Source organism: Rattus rattus, chromosome 5 (assembly GCF_011064425.1).
Source record: "Rattus rattus isolate New Zealand chromosome 5, Rrattus_CSIRO_v1, whole genome shotgun sequence".
NCBI lineage: Eukaryota > Metazoa > Chordata > Mammalia > Rodentia > Muridae > Rattus > Rattus rattus.
The window spans coordinates 53,326,804-53,338,167 of record NC_046158.1 but is presented as its reverse complement, the minus strand read 5'-3'; the positions used below and the strand labels follow the sequence as shown (position 1 = coordinate 53,338,167).

At 43.8% G+C, this 11,364-nt stretch overlaps 2 protein-coding genes across 2 annotated transcripts; both read left to right on the top strand.

The window, feature by feature from the left end:
* Positions 1 to 2,133: 2,133 nt before the first annotated feature.
* On the top strand, positions 2,134 to 4,982 carry LOC116901541 (tetratricopeptide repeat protein 30A1). Its single transcript, XM_032903525.1, has one exon. The coding sequence runs from the start codon at positions 2,352 to 2,354 to the stop codon at positions 4,344 to 4,346; it is 1,995 nt and encodes a 664-aa protein (XP_032759416.1). The 5' UTR covers positions 2,134 to 2,351; the 3' UTR covers positions 4,347 to 4,982.
* A 92-nt stretch (positions 4,983 to 5,074) lies between these two features.
* On the top strand, positions 5,075 to 8,283 carry LOC116901542 (tetratricopeptide repeat protein 30A2). The gene has a single exon (XM_032903526.1). It carries the CDS (start codon positions 5,869 to 5,871, stop codon positions 7,861 to 7,863), a length of 1,995 nt encoding a protein of 664 aa, XP_032759417.1. The 5' UTR covers positions 5,075 to 5,868; the 3' UTR covers positions 7,864 to 8,283.
* The last annotated feature ends 3,081 nt before the right edge of the window (positions 8,284 to 11,364 follow it).

Below are 11,364 nucleotides of genomic sequence, written 5' to 3'. Positions count from 1 at the left end.
CAACTGCCTATCAGAGACCACATAAAAGTCAGCCTAGCACAGCGGTGATTGTGGGCAAGCCAGTTTCACAGTGGGATTGGTGCACTCGCTGCATTGTGAAAATGACCCTGCTCTCCATCTGTCTATGCCAAATGCCCTGCTCTTTTCAAGCCAGACCATTGGAGCAGCTTCCCATGAAATAAGGAGGAGGACACAAAATGGCTACCCTCCTGTGTACTTCAGCTGCTGTGCATATAGATAGGTACCAACACAGAAAGGAGGAACCCAAATGATCCCCTTCAGGTAGCCAAGACATTTGGGAGAAAGCCAACAACCGCCCCCCACCCCGTGTGTGTGTGTGTGTGTGTGTGTGTGTGTGTGTGTGTGTGTGTGTTTTCTGTGTGTCTGTGTGTCTGTGTGTCTGTGTGTATGCGTGTGTGTTTTAAAAAGTCATTTGAAGGTGGGATGTTTTCATCATGTAAGTACAGCTATGCAAACAGAGAGACTGAAGGGATAAAAGGTCGTTTTTTGTTTCCATGTTCATTCATCATAATTTAAGACCAGCCTTTTCACAATGACAGTCTACACATAAAGATTTTTAAATACTGCATGTGAATTTCCAAGGAGCAAACGTCAGGCAGGTCAGCAGTTGTAAAGGAGACATATCATATTCCTTAATATTTGAGCAGCACAGGTCACATACCCCCACCACAGACTTCACCTAAAAGGGTACCAAAGAATCACAGTAAAAGTAAACTCACAGTGGGGATGCAGAAGTAGTCCTTACCTGCTTTCTGTGGAGATCTTTGGTGGACCAAAGACTCACTCCACACACATGAAATGGGTGTGATTTGTTCCTTCCTTCTTATTGATTGCATGAATGTCCCTTGTGTGATGATGTCTAAGAAGTCACATGGCTGCTAATTCTCTGATGAGGGCAGGATGAAAGTAAGTAAAGTCAGCTGTTATGTAGTAGGAGTGACTGTACACTTACTTCAGCCTTTTCCTTGTTATACGAGGAACTAGGGGATACACAACCCCACTGGCTATTGTTCATCTGTTTGAAGCTACAGTTGACACATTGAAGTCAGAAGCCTACTGCCCACACCAATTTGGTTGGTTGTTTCTGTAGAAAAAAGACACTAATCTTTCATCATAAACACTTGGTGCCACATTTGGGAGGGCTTATAGATTATTGGAGACATGTGGATAGAATGATTTGCTACTCACTGTTTCCCATGGAATCTAGTTCAGCTTCTGTGGTGTTTGAATGAGAATGTCCCCCAAGGTTCAGATGTTTGAACACTTAGTTCCCCAGCTGGTGGCGCTGTTGGGGACAATGTGGCCTTGTGGGAAGAGACATGTCACTGAGATTTTAAAAGGTTTCAGCCATCCCAGTATCACACTATCTACATCCATCTTGGAGATCAAGATGGCACAATGGAGGTGAGAGAGAGAGCTACTTCTGCCCAGAATCTGAGTTAGGAACTCAGCTATGACACTTTCAAAAGGTTTGCTTTAGTCATTTCTGGGGAATACTTGGGAAGGCCTGATTTGATGCTCTTATCTCTCTGCTTCTTGGCTTGTGTTATTTTACTTGGCACAGTTACCCAATTAGACATTCTGCTCTGCCTGGAACTCTCATTGGAAATTCTAGCTAACTACCTCAATGGCTTTCCTAGTTGATTTCAACTAAGTATGTGTAAGCCTCCAATTTATTCTATTGAATTTATTGAATTATCGATCTGATGTTTCTATCTGCTACTTCCCATTTCTATCTGCTATTTTACTTTTGCTTGCTGTATTCTTAATAAAATGCCATTCAATAACCCAGCATTAGTAGATCATCTTCTACTTGGTAGAGAAAGCTTGGTCACTGTACTATTAAGAAGTGCGCACTTAGCTCCACACTGAAAGATAATTGAGGAGATTTCAAAGTATACAACGGGGAAAAAGTACAAGCTTAAAAAAAAAAATCCCTTTCTTATCTGAATACACAAACCAAAAAAAAAAAAAAAAAAAAAAAAAAAAAAACCAAAGTCCCCAGGATTACGTAGTCATGAAATAAAACTACAAGTCCCAGAATGCAAAGTGGTTACGTCCCATGGGGAAGTAACAAAGGTGCATGCCGGGAGAAAGCAGGAATACAATATCTGGACTGCTTGTAACAGTTTTCTACCCCTTCTCAAACTTCTGTCCCTACCCAGTTTGTAGTCTTATAACACAAAACAAAAATTCAGAGACTATGTTAACAGTTCCTAGTCATACCGAACAGATTCTACCTCAGAGCTAACCGCCGCCCTTTGGATGAACTTCCGTTTCCGGTTACTTAGTTGCCTTGGAAACTAGCACGCGCCACAATTTTGGCGGCTATGGCGTGGCAAAGCAGCTCGAAAGTTCCCGACGGTGAGTTCACAGCGGTGGTGTACAGGCTCATCCGCGACTCCCGCTACTCAGAGGCGGTGCAGCTGCTGAGCGCAGAGCTGCAGGGGAGCCCCCGCAGCCGCGCAGGGCTGTCGCTGCTGGCCTACTGCTACTACCGCCTGCAGGAGTTCGAGCTCGCTGCGGAGTGCTATGAGCAACTGAGCCAGATGCATCCGGAACTCGAGCAGTACCGCCTGTACCAGGCCCAGTCGCTCTACAAGGCCTGCCTGTATCCAGAGGCCACCCGGGTCGCCTTCCTCCTGGACAGCCCCACCTATCAGACTCGAGTCCTTCGTCTGCAGGCTGCTATCAAGTACGGTGAAGGGGATCTCCCAGGAGCCAGGAGCCTGGTGGAGCAGCTGCTGAGTGGGGAAGCTGGAGAAGACAGTGGAGGGGAGAATGACCCAGATGGCTTGGTCAATATGGGTTGTCTGCTCTACAAGGAGGGACACTATGAAGCTGCCTGTTCCAAGTTCTTAGCGGCCCTGCAGGCTTCTGGTTACCAGCCTGACCTTTCCTACAACTTGGCTTTAGCCTATTACAGCAGTCGGCAGTATGCGCCTGCTCTGAAGCATATCGCTGACATCATTGAGCGTGGCATCCGTCAACACCCAGAACTAGGTGTGGGCATGACCATTGAAGGCATTGATATTCGTAGTGTCGGCAACACTGCAGTCCTTCATCAGACTGCTCTGATCGAAGCCTTCAACCTCAAGGCAGCCATAGAGTACCAGCTGAGAAACTTTGAGGTAGCCCAAGAAACCCTCACTGACATGCCACCCAGAGCAGAGGAAGAGTTGGACCCCGTGACCCTGCACAACCAGGCTCTGATGAACATGGATGCCAAGCCCACAGAGGGCTTTGAAAAGCTCCAGTTTCTGCTCCAGCAAAACCCCTTCCCCCCAGAGACCTTTGGCAACCTGCTGCTGCTTTATTGTAAATATGAGTATTTCGACCTGGCAGCTGATGTTCTAGCAGAAAACGCCCACTTGACTTACAAGTTCCTCACACCCTATCTCTATGACTTCTTGGATGCTATGATCACTTGCCAGACAGCTCCTGAAGAGGCTTTCATTAAACTTGATGGGCTAGCAGGCATGCTGACGGAGCAGCTCAGGAGACTCACTAAACAAGTTCAAGAAGCAAGGCATAACAGAGACGATGAAATTATTAAAAAAGCTGTGAATGAATATGACGAAACCCTTGAGAAGTATATCCCTGTACTGATGGCCCAGGCAAAAATCTACTGGAATCTTGAGAATTATCAAATGGTGGAGAAGATCTTCCGCAAATCTGTGGAATTCTGTAATGACCACGATGTGTGGAAGCTGAATGTGGCCCATGTCCTCTTCATGCAGGAAAACAAGTACAAGGAGGCCATTGGTTTCTATGAGCCCATTGTCAAGAAGAATTATGATAACATCCTGGGTGTCAGCGCTATCGTGTTAGCCAACCTCTGTGTTTCCTACATTATGACAAGTCAAAATGAGGAAGCTGAGGAGCTGATGAGGAAGATTGAGAAGGAGGAGGAACAACTCTCCTATGAAGACCCGGACAAGAAAATCTACCACCTTTGCATTGTGAATTTGGTGATAGGAACCCTTTATTGTGCCAAAGGAAACTATGACTTTGGCATCTCTCGGGTTATCAAGAGCCTGGAGCCTTACCATAAGAAGCTGGGAACTGATACGTGGTACTATGCCAAAAGATGCTTCCTGTCCTTACTGGAGAACATGTCAAAGCACATGATAGTTCTTTGTGATGGCGTTGTTCAAGAATGTGTCCAGTTTCTAGAGCACTGCGAGATTTTTGGTAGAAACATCCCTGCTGTTCTCGAACAACCCTTGGAGGAAGAAAGAATTCACACTGGAAAGAATACAGTCACTTATGAGTCCAGACTGTTGAAAGCTTTGATTTATGAGATCATAGGGTGGAATATGTAGTACATTCTGTTAATGACTTTTACAACAAAGGCTTTGTTATGTTGGCACTGTGTTTCAACTCTAAGCTTTAACATTCTCACACTCTTTACATGTTGCACATTGTCTACCTTAAATGTTTATTCAATTAAATACAGCTTTTCCTGATGAGAAACTCCACCAAATGAACGTAACCAATGAACCCAGAAGCACTTATTTAAAATTTGAGAACTGAATGAGGAAGCACCATCCAGTCGGGTTTATAACATCCTTTCATTGCTGTTTCACACTTTGCTTTATTGCTAGTGTGCTGTCTGTGAACACCATCATGTTATCCATGGAGGACAAGTATCGAACATGAGCCTTAGTTACAAGACACTTGGACTTTCGAGGTCGTTTCAGGGATTACACGTTCTGCTTTAGCTCACCCTCATTATTTGTAGTGCAGAAGTTTTGTACACTTGTGGACTTTAAAGTTTTTTTCAGTGTCTTGGCATTTTTTATTTTTTAAAGAAGTAACATTTAACAAAAGTCTTCATGTTGTTAGTGGCTCTTTTGTAGAATGTGCAAAATCCAGTGTGAAATTTTGCTCCTAAATAAAAAACTACAGTGCGGTGGTTTGAAGCTAATAAACTGAGAAATATCTGATGTTTTACTGTTCATAATTGACCTTTAATAGTGATTGATAATATACGTAATTTTAAAAATCAATATTTAATTCCTATACCGGTGTCACTTTTTGAAGGCACTAATGCTGGGATTTTGTTTCTCTGTTTCTTCAGAAAGGCAAGTACACTTTATTCTATTTGACATTATCAAAGTCCCTTCTGATATTAATGGTGTATAAATATATGAAATTATATTTATATAATATAAAGTTAAAATATAAAAAGTATCTGGGACTTTTTTCTTCGTTTTACCAGTTCCCTGGCCACAGTCTTCCCAGTTATCTCTCAGGGGAATTCCAGGGGGAGTGCTCCTCACTGTACTCAAGAACTTCATTCCCTAAAAGTGTAAAGTAAAGCCTTGTTTTTTCCATGATGTCCTTTTGCTCTTAATAATTGTCGGTCTATCTTACAGAACATTAAGAAGAAAATTTAGGCTTGGAAAGAACAAAACACTTTTCTTCCAGAAAAGTGGGACTCACTTATATGTTTAAAGGGGTTGTGTAGACATATGAAGTATAGCATATACATTCTACATTCATACACATTCAACCATCTCTTTAGGTAGAGAAATAATAATAGCATAATAGCAAGTGTGTCTGAGATTTGACTGTAAAGTGTTTTTACATTATTATTTGACCTGTTGCTGTTCACTCAAGATGTAAAGATTTCATATTTGAAAGAAACACAGCATATATAAAGTGCTTCTTTACATTCAGAAACTTAGTGCAAGAAGCAGTCACATCACTTCCCTTCCAATACCTGCTAGTCCTTCTCTTAAGAAACCAACTTCCGGGATACGTTAAAAAAAAAAAAAACTTCAGACTTCCGTTTCCGTTGGCTTGTGGCCTTGGAAACAAGCACACTCAATCTTGACAGTTATGGCGGGGCTGAGCAGCTCTCAGATCCCCGACGGTGAGTTCACAGCGGTGGTGTACAGGCTCATCCGCGACTCCCGTTACTCAGAGGCGGTGCAGCTGCTGAGCGCAGAGCTGCAGAGGAGCCCCCGCAGCCGCGCAGGGCTGTCGCTGCTGGCCTACTGCTACTACCGCCTGCAGGAGTTCGAGCTCGCAGCAGAGTGCTATGAGCAACTGAGCCAGATGCATCCGGAACTCGAGCAGTACCGCCTGTACCAGGCCCAGTCGCTCTACAAGGCCTGCCTGTATCCTGAGGCCACCCGGGTCGCCTTCCTCCTGGACAACCCCTCCTTCTATAGCCGGGTCCTTCGTCTGCAGGCTGCTATCAAGTACAGTGAAGGGGATCTCCCAGGAGCCAGGAGCTTGGTGGAGCAGCTGCTGAGTGGGGAAGCTGGAGAAGACAGTGGAGGGGAGAATGACCCAGATGGCTTGGTCAACATGGGTTGTCTGCTCTACAAGGAGGGACACTATGAAGCTGCCTGTTCCAAGTTCTTTGCAGCTTTGCAGGCTTCCGGTTACCAGCCCGATGTATCTTATAACCTAGCTTTAGCTTGTTACAGCAACAGGCACTATGCCCCAGCCCTGAAGCATATTGCCAATATCATTGAGCGTGGCATCCGTCAACACCCAGAACTAGGTGTGGGCATGACCACCGAGGGCATTGATGTTCGCAGTGTTGGCAATACAGTAGTTCTTCACCAGACTGCTCTGGTGGAAGCCTTCAACCTCAAGGCAGCCATAGAGTACCAGCTGAGAAACTTTGAAGCAGCCCAGGAAGCCCTCACCGATATGCCACCCAGAGCAGAGGAAGAGTTGGACCCCGTGACCCTGCACAACCAGGCTCTGATGAACATGGATGCCAAGCCCACAGAGGGCTTTGAAAAGCTCCAGTTTCTGCTCCAGCAAAACCCCTTCCCCCCAGAGACCTTTGGCAACCTGCTGCTGCTTTACTGTAAATATGAGTATTTCGACCTGGCAGCTGATGTTCTAGCAGAAAACGCCCACTTGACTTACAAGTTCCTCACACCCTATCTCTATGACTTCTTGGATGCCATGATCACTTGCCAGACAGCTCCTGAAGAGGCTTTCATTAAACTTGATGGGCTAGCAGGCATGCTGACGGAGCAGCTCAGGAGACTCACTAAACAAGTTCAAGAAGCAAGGCATAACAGAGACGATGAAGTTGTCATAAAGGCTGTAAACGAATATGACGAAACCCTTGAGAAGTATATCCCTGTACTGATGGCCCAGGCAAAAATCTACTGGAACCTTGAGAATTATCCAATGGTGGAGAAGATCTTCCGCAAATCTGTGGAATTCTGTAATGACCACGATGTGTGGAAGCTGAATGTGGCCCATGTCCTCTTCATGCAGGAAAACAAGTACAAGGAGGCCATTGGTTTCTATGAGCCCATTGTCAAGAAGAATTATGATAACATCCTGAGTGTCAGCGCTATCGTGTTAGCCAACCTCTGTGTTTCCTACATTATGACAAGTCAAAATGAGGAAGCTGAGGAGCTGATGAGGAAGATTGAGAAGGAGGAGGAACAACTCTCCTATGGTGACCCGGACAAGAAAATCTACCACCTTTGCATTGTGAATTTGGTGATAGGAACCCTTTATTGTGCCAAAGGAAACTATGACTTTGGCATCTCTCGGGTTATCAAGAGCCTGGAGCCTTACCATAAGAAGCTGGGAACTGATACGTGGTATTATGCCAAAAGATGCTTCCTGTCCTTACTGGAGAACATGTCGAAGCACACGATCATGCTGAGGGACAGCGTCATTCAAGAATGTGTCCAGTTTCTAGAGCACTGCGAGATTTTTGGCAGAAGCATCCCTGCTGTTATCGAACAACCCTTGGAGGAGGAAAGAATGCATACGGGGAAGAATACGGTCACTTATGAGTCCAGACAGCTGAAAGCTTTGATTTATGAGATCATAGGGTGGAATATGTAGTTACTTGTAAAAGAAAAAGGTCATTAGAAAGGCTTTTTTAGAGTCTGTATTTCTCTTTTTTCTTTATTTTCCATCACTTTTTATTTACTGTTTCTTTGTTTCTTGTTCAACTCTGTATACTTAACACCATGACAGCCTTTCCGCCTTGATAGCCTGGGAATATGTATTAAGCTCTGGCATCTTGACTACGCGACACAGTCCACAGTTGCGGCCGTGACATCTCTGCAGAAACGAAAGCACTGGCAGCCATTAGAGTTTCAGCTTTGTGTGTGAAGGGGACTAAGCACTAGTCAGTGACTGGTACACAGTCCTGCTGAAACTGCCTATACAACAAACCATCTCTCTGTTAGCAAAGAGAAACAGAAAGCAGACTTGGTGCTCTGGATAGACTGTGCTACTCAATAAATACTCTTAACCACATGGCTGGAGCCTGGAGGCTTCTTATTTTGGTTGACTGCTCTGATTGTTGCTTTTGTTTGGGGCCTTTTCTGTTCCTGTTGAGATTCTCCACTCTCTGGACCCCTTCAGAAACCAAAGTCTAGTTTGGACCTGGCCTAATCATTTCGAAAGTACAAGTCCTTATTTTCCTAGGTTCTTTTCCAGGTTATTTTTAGCAAGTAGTTCCTTTTTCCTCCCCTGGTGGTGTTGGTTGGTATAGTCGAGGTTTTATTTCTCTTACTGCTTTAGGCTTTCGTAGTTGATTGTACGTCATCAATACTAAGTGTGGAAGCTCTTTTAAAAGACGTGTGCGTGCAGCATGCAGGTGCTACGACGTCTTTGCAGAGGGCAGAAACCAACTTAGGAAGTAGGTTTCCCCTTTCTGCTATGAACTCATGGATTGAACTCAAGCCTTCAGCCTTGCCCCAGCAAGTGCTTTTATCCGCTGAGCTACCTTGGAAGCTCAAGTATGGAAGCTTCGGAATGTTTTTAGTTTAGAGAGAAGTGTTGAACTGAAAATGGAAAAGGGGCAAAGGGGATAAGTTGCAGATATTGTACAGCCTGTAGGTCTTAAGCAATTCACTTATTCCTCAGAGCATAACAGTCCTTCCAGCTACTAGACCCTTCCTACAGCTACTTTTGGCAATAACATCTATTTCAGTAAAACCCATATGAAGAAAAGTTGCCTTTTATAACTTGGAATGATAAGTCTGGTCAAAATAAAACACGATATTTCATAATTATGCTTTCTAGCATTTTGGCTTACAGAAAATGTAAACCATTAAAAGAAATGCTATCTAGGGGTTGGGGATTTAGCTCAGTGGTAGAGCACTTATCTAGCAAGTTCAGTCCCCAGCTCCGAAAAAAAGAAAAGGAAAAAAAAAAAGAAATGCTATCTAATAACTTACTGATTACTAAGAAATCTGAGGTTTTTTTTTCTTTTTACCTGGTATTTCTTTTTACAGCCTTGAATGCTGTGAATGTTTACAAGACAGTCCTTTTTTCCTGCTACATTGTGCATAAACTATATTAATATTTAGAAATGATACATTTATTTTAATTTCATTAAGAAAGGAAATTTCATTTCCTTTTTCAGTTTATCTAAACATGCATGTTTTCTCATTGGAGTAGAGATTCCTAATTAGTTCTTAAAATGAAAAACTACCTTTTGGTTCAGAATTTTTACTGATGGGCTATTAGAATGGAGATAGCCACACCTGCAGAGTTCTTCTTGGAATACACGGAGCTTTTCCTGCCCCTGAGGTGAGGCCTCCAGCTGCCAGTCCACCAGATATCTGGAAATAGAGAAGCAGGTGAAGTGAAGATGTAGTAGAGATTTAACTGTGTGGTATACTTCACAGCCCACCTCGGATCCCCTGCACGTCCCCATCTCAGCAGTTAATCAAATGTCTCCTGCCATTAGCTGACGAGAAGTAATGGATTGCAGAGTGGAAGTATCAGATGCCAGAGCCCACACACCAAATCATCTCTCCTTACACTCTCCTCCATTTAATACAAAGAAAGGGCATGCAGCTCACCAAAGGACAGCGTCACCTACAGCGGGAGGCAGGCTCCCTTGAAACGGTTTCTTTTTTCCCGCCTTCAAAAGGTTTATTTAAGAGATTGCGTTGTTTCATGCTGCAGAATGTATCACGAGAAAAATGGAAAGTCTATCTTCCTTACCAGCCTCCTTTTCCTTTTTTATCTTTGCCCGTTTGTCAGTTATAGGGCCACTGTCCTGATAGCAGCTCAAAGTACAGCCAGGTATAAAGAATGCATGCTAACCCTTGGCAGCAGGTGCTGAGAAAGACGCACCTGATCATTCTAAGGTGACTCTGAAAGTTCTTTAACAATGCATTTTTGTAAATTGTGCTAACATTTTCAGAGGAGAAAAAGTTGACTGTCAGAGGACTCACCCGAAGCCCCAAATTAAATTTGCCTGCCTGGAATCAGGTGCAAGGAAGTGGGTGGATAAGTTACCTCAAAGAAATGGATGGCTCAAAGTGTCCTATGCAAACAGGACGCCCGCAACATGCACAGAACAGCACCCGCCAGTCTTTTGTTCTTAATTATTTTATTAGGAGACGTAAGTGCTTAAGAAACAGGGAAATCAGACTAAAAGTTTTACCAGCAATTATGGCAACTGCTTTTTTTTTTTTTTTTTTTTTTTTTGCCAAGCTGTGGCTGTTTATTATATAAAATACCATGGTGGCACCTTAGTTCATCTGTCTAATAAGCCTGTAATCTGTCTTTCCTGTTGCCAGCATCTCCACCTTCTACAAAGTGAGTTATCTTTTTCTTCTTTCCACCTCGTGCGGAAGGTAGTTTGAAGGGCCACAGGAAGTTACCAAGAGATAGAGCAATCAAGGAATTATCTATCAAGGCAATCCGCTTTTTATTGATTTTGTCATAGCCCCACTTGTACATGAGCTCATTTACTGACTTCAGGTTGGGGTCCCCACACACAATGGACGATGCCACAGTCCTCAGCATGTTCATTGGAGCCTTGTTGAGCTTAACCAAGGTGCCACTGAAGATCTGTCGGAGACGAAGCAGCTGCAATACCTTGTGCACCTTTGAGTTTATTCTACTGATACCTGGGGCTCTGAGAACAAAGGTATATGCCAGTATTGTGTGTGTGTGTGTGTGTGTGTGTGTGTGTGTGTGTGTGTGTGTGTGTGTGTCCTAGAAAGACAAGCTTCCCTCTGCAGTTAATATAGCACCTTTATTTCTGGAATTTTTATTCTCATACTGAGTCATTGTTATTAAACTGTTTCTGAAAGACTACAGAAGACCAAAGAAGTACCTGTTTTGGATGGGATGCTGCTGGGTGCTTTGGAGACTAAAGAGATCCTTCCTGATAATGAGCAGATGATAGATGACGGGATGGCCGGCCAAAGTATCAAAATACCCTAGAAACAATCCTGGGGAATATAAACTGGGGAGTCACATGTGTGATCTTTTACATGTGTTTACAGATCAGACCTAAACCTCTTAATACAAATTTGGCGTCAAGCACGTAGAGCGTAATGGCAGAGTCAGAACAAGGAGGACTTGGACTAG

Bases quoted from the DNA above. Each gene is read 5' to 3' on its own strand.
- LOC116901541 (XM_032903525.1), top strand. From the start codon at position 2,352: ATGGCGTGGCAAAGCAGCTCGAAAGTTCCCGACGGTGAGTTCACAGCG.
- LOC116901542 (XM_032903526.1), top strand. From the start codon at position 5,869: ATGGCGGGGCTGAGCAGCTCTCAGATCCCCGACGGTGAGTTCACAGCG.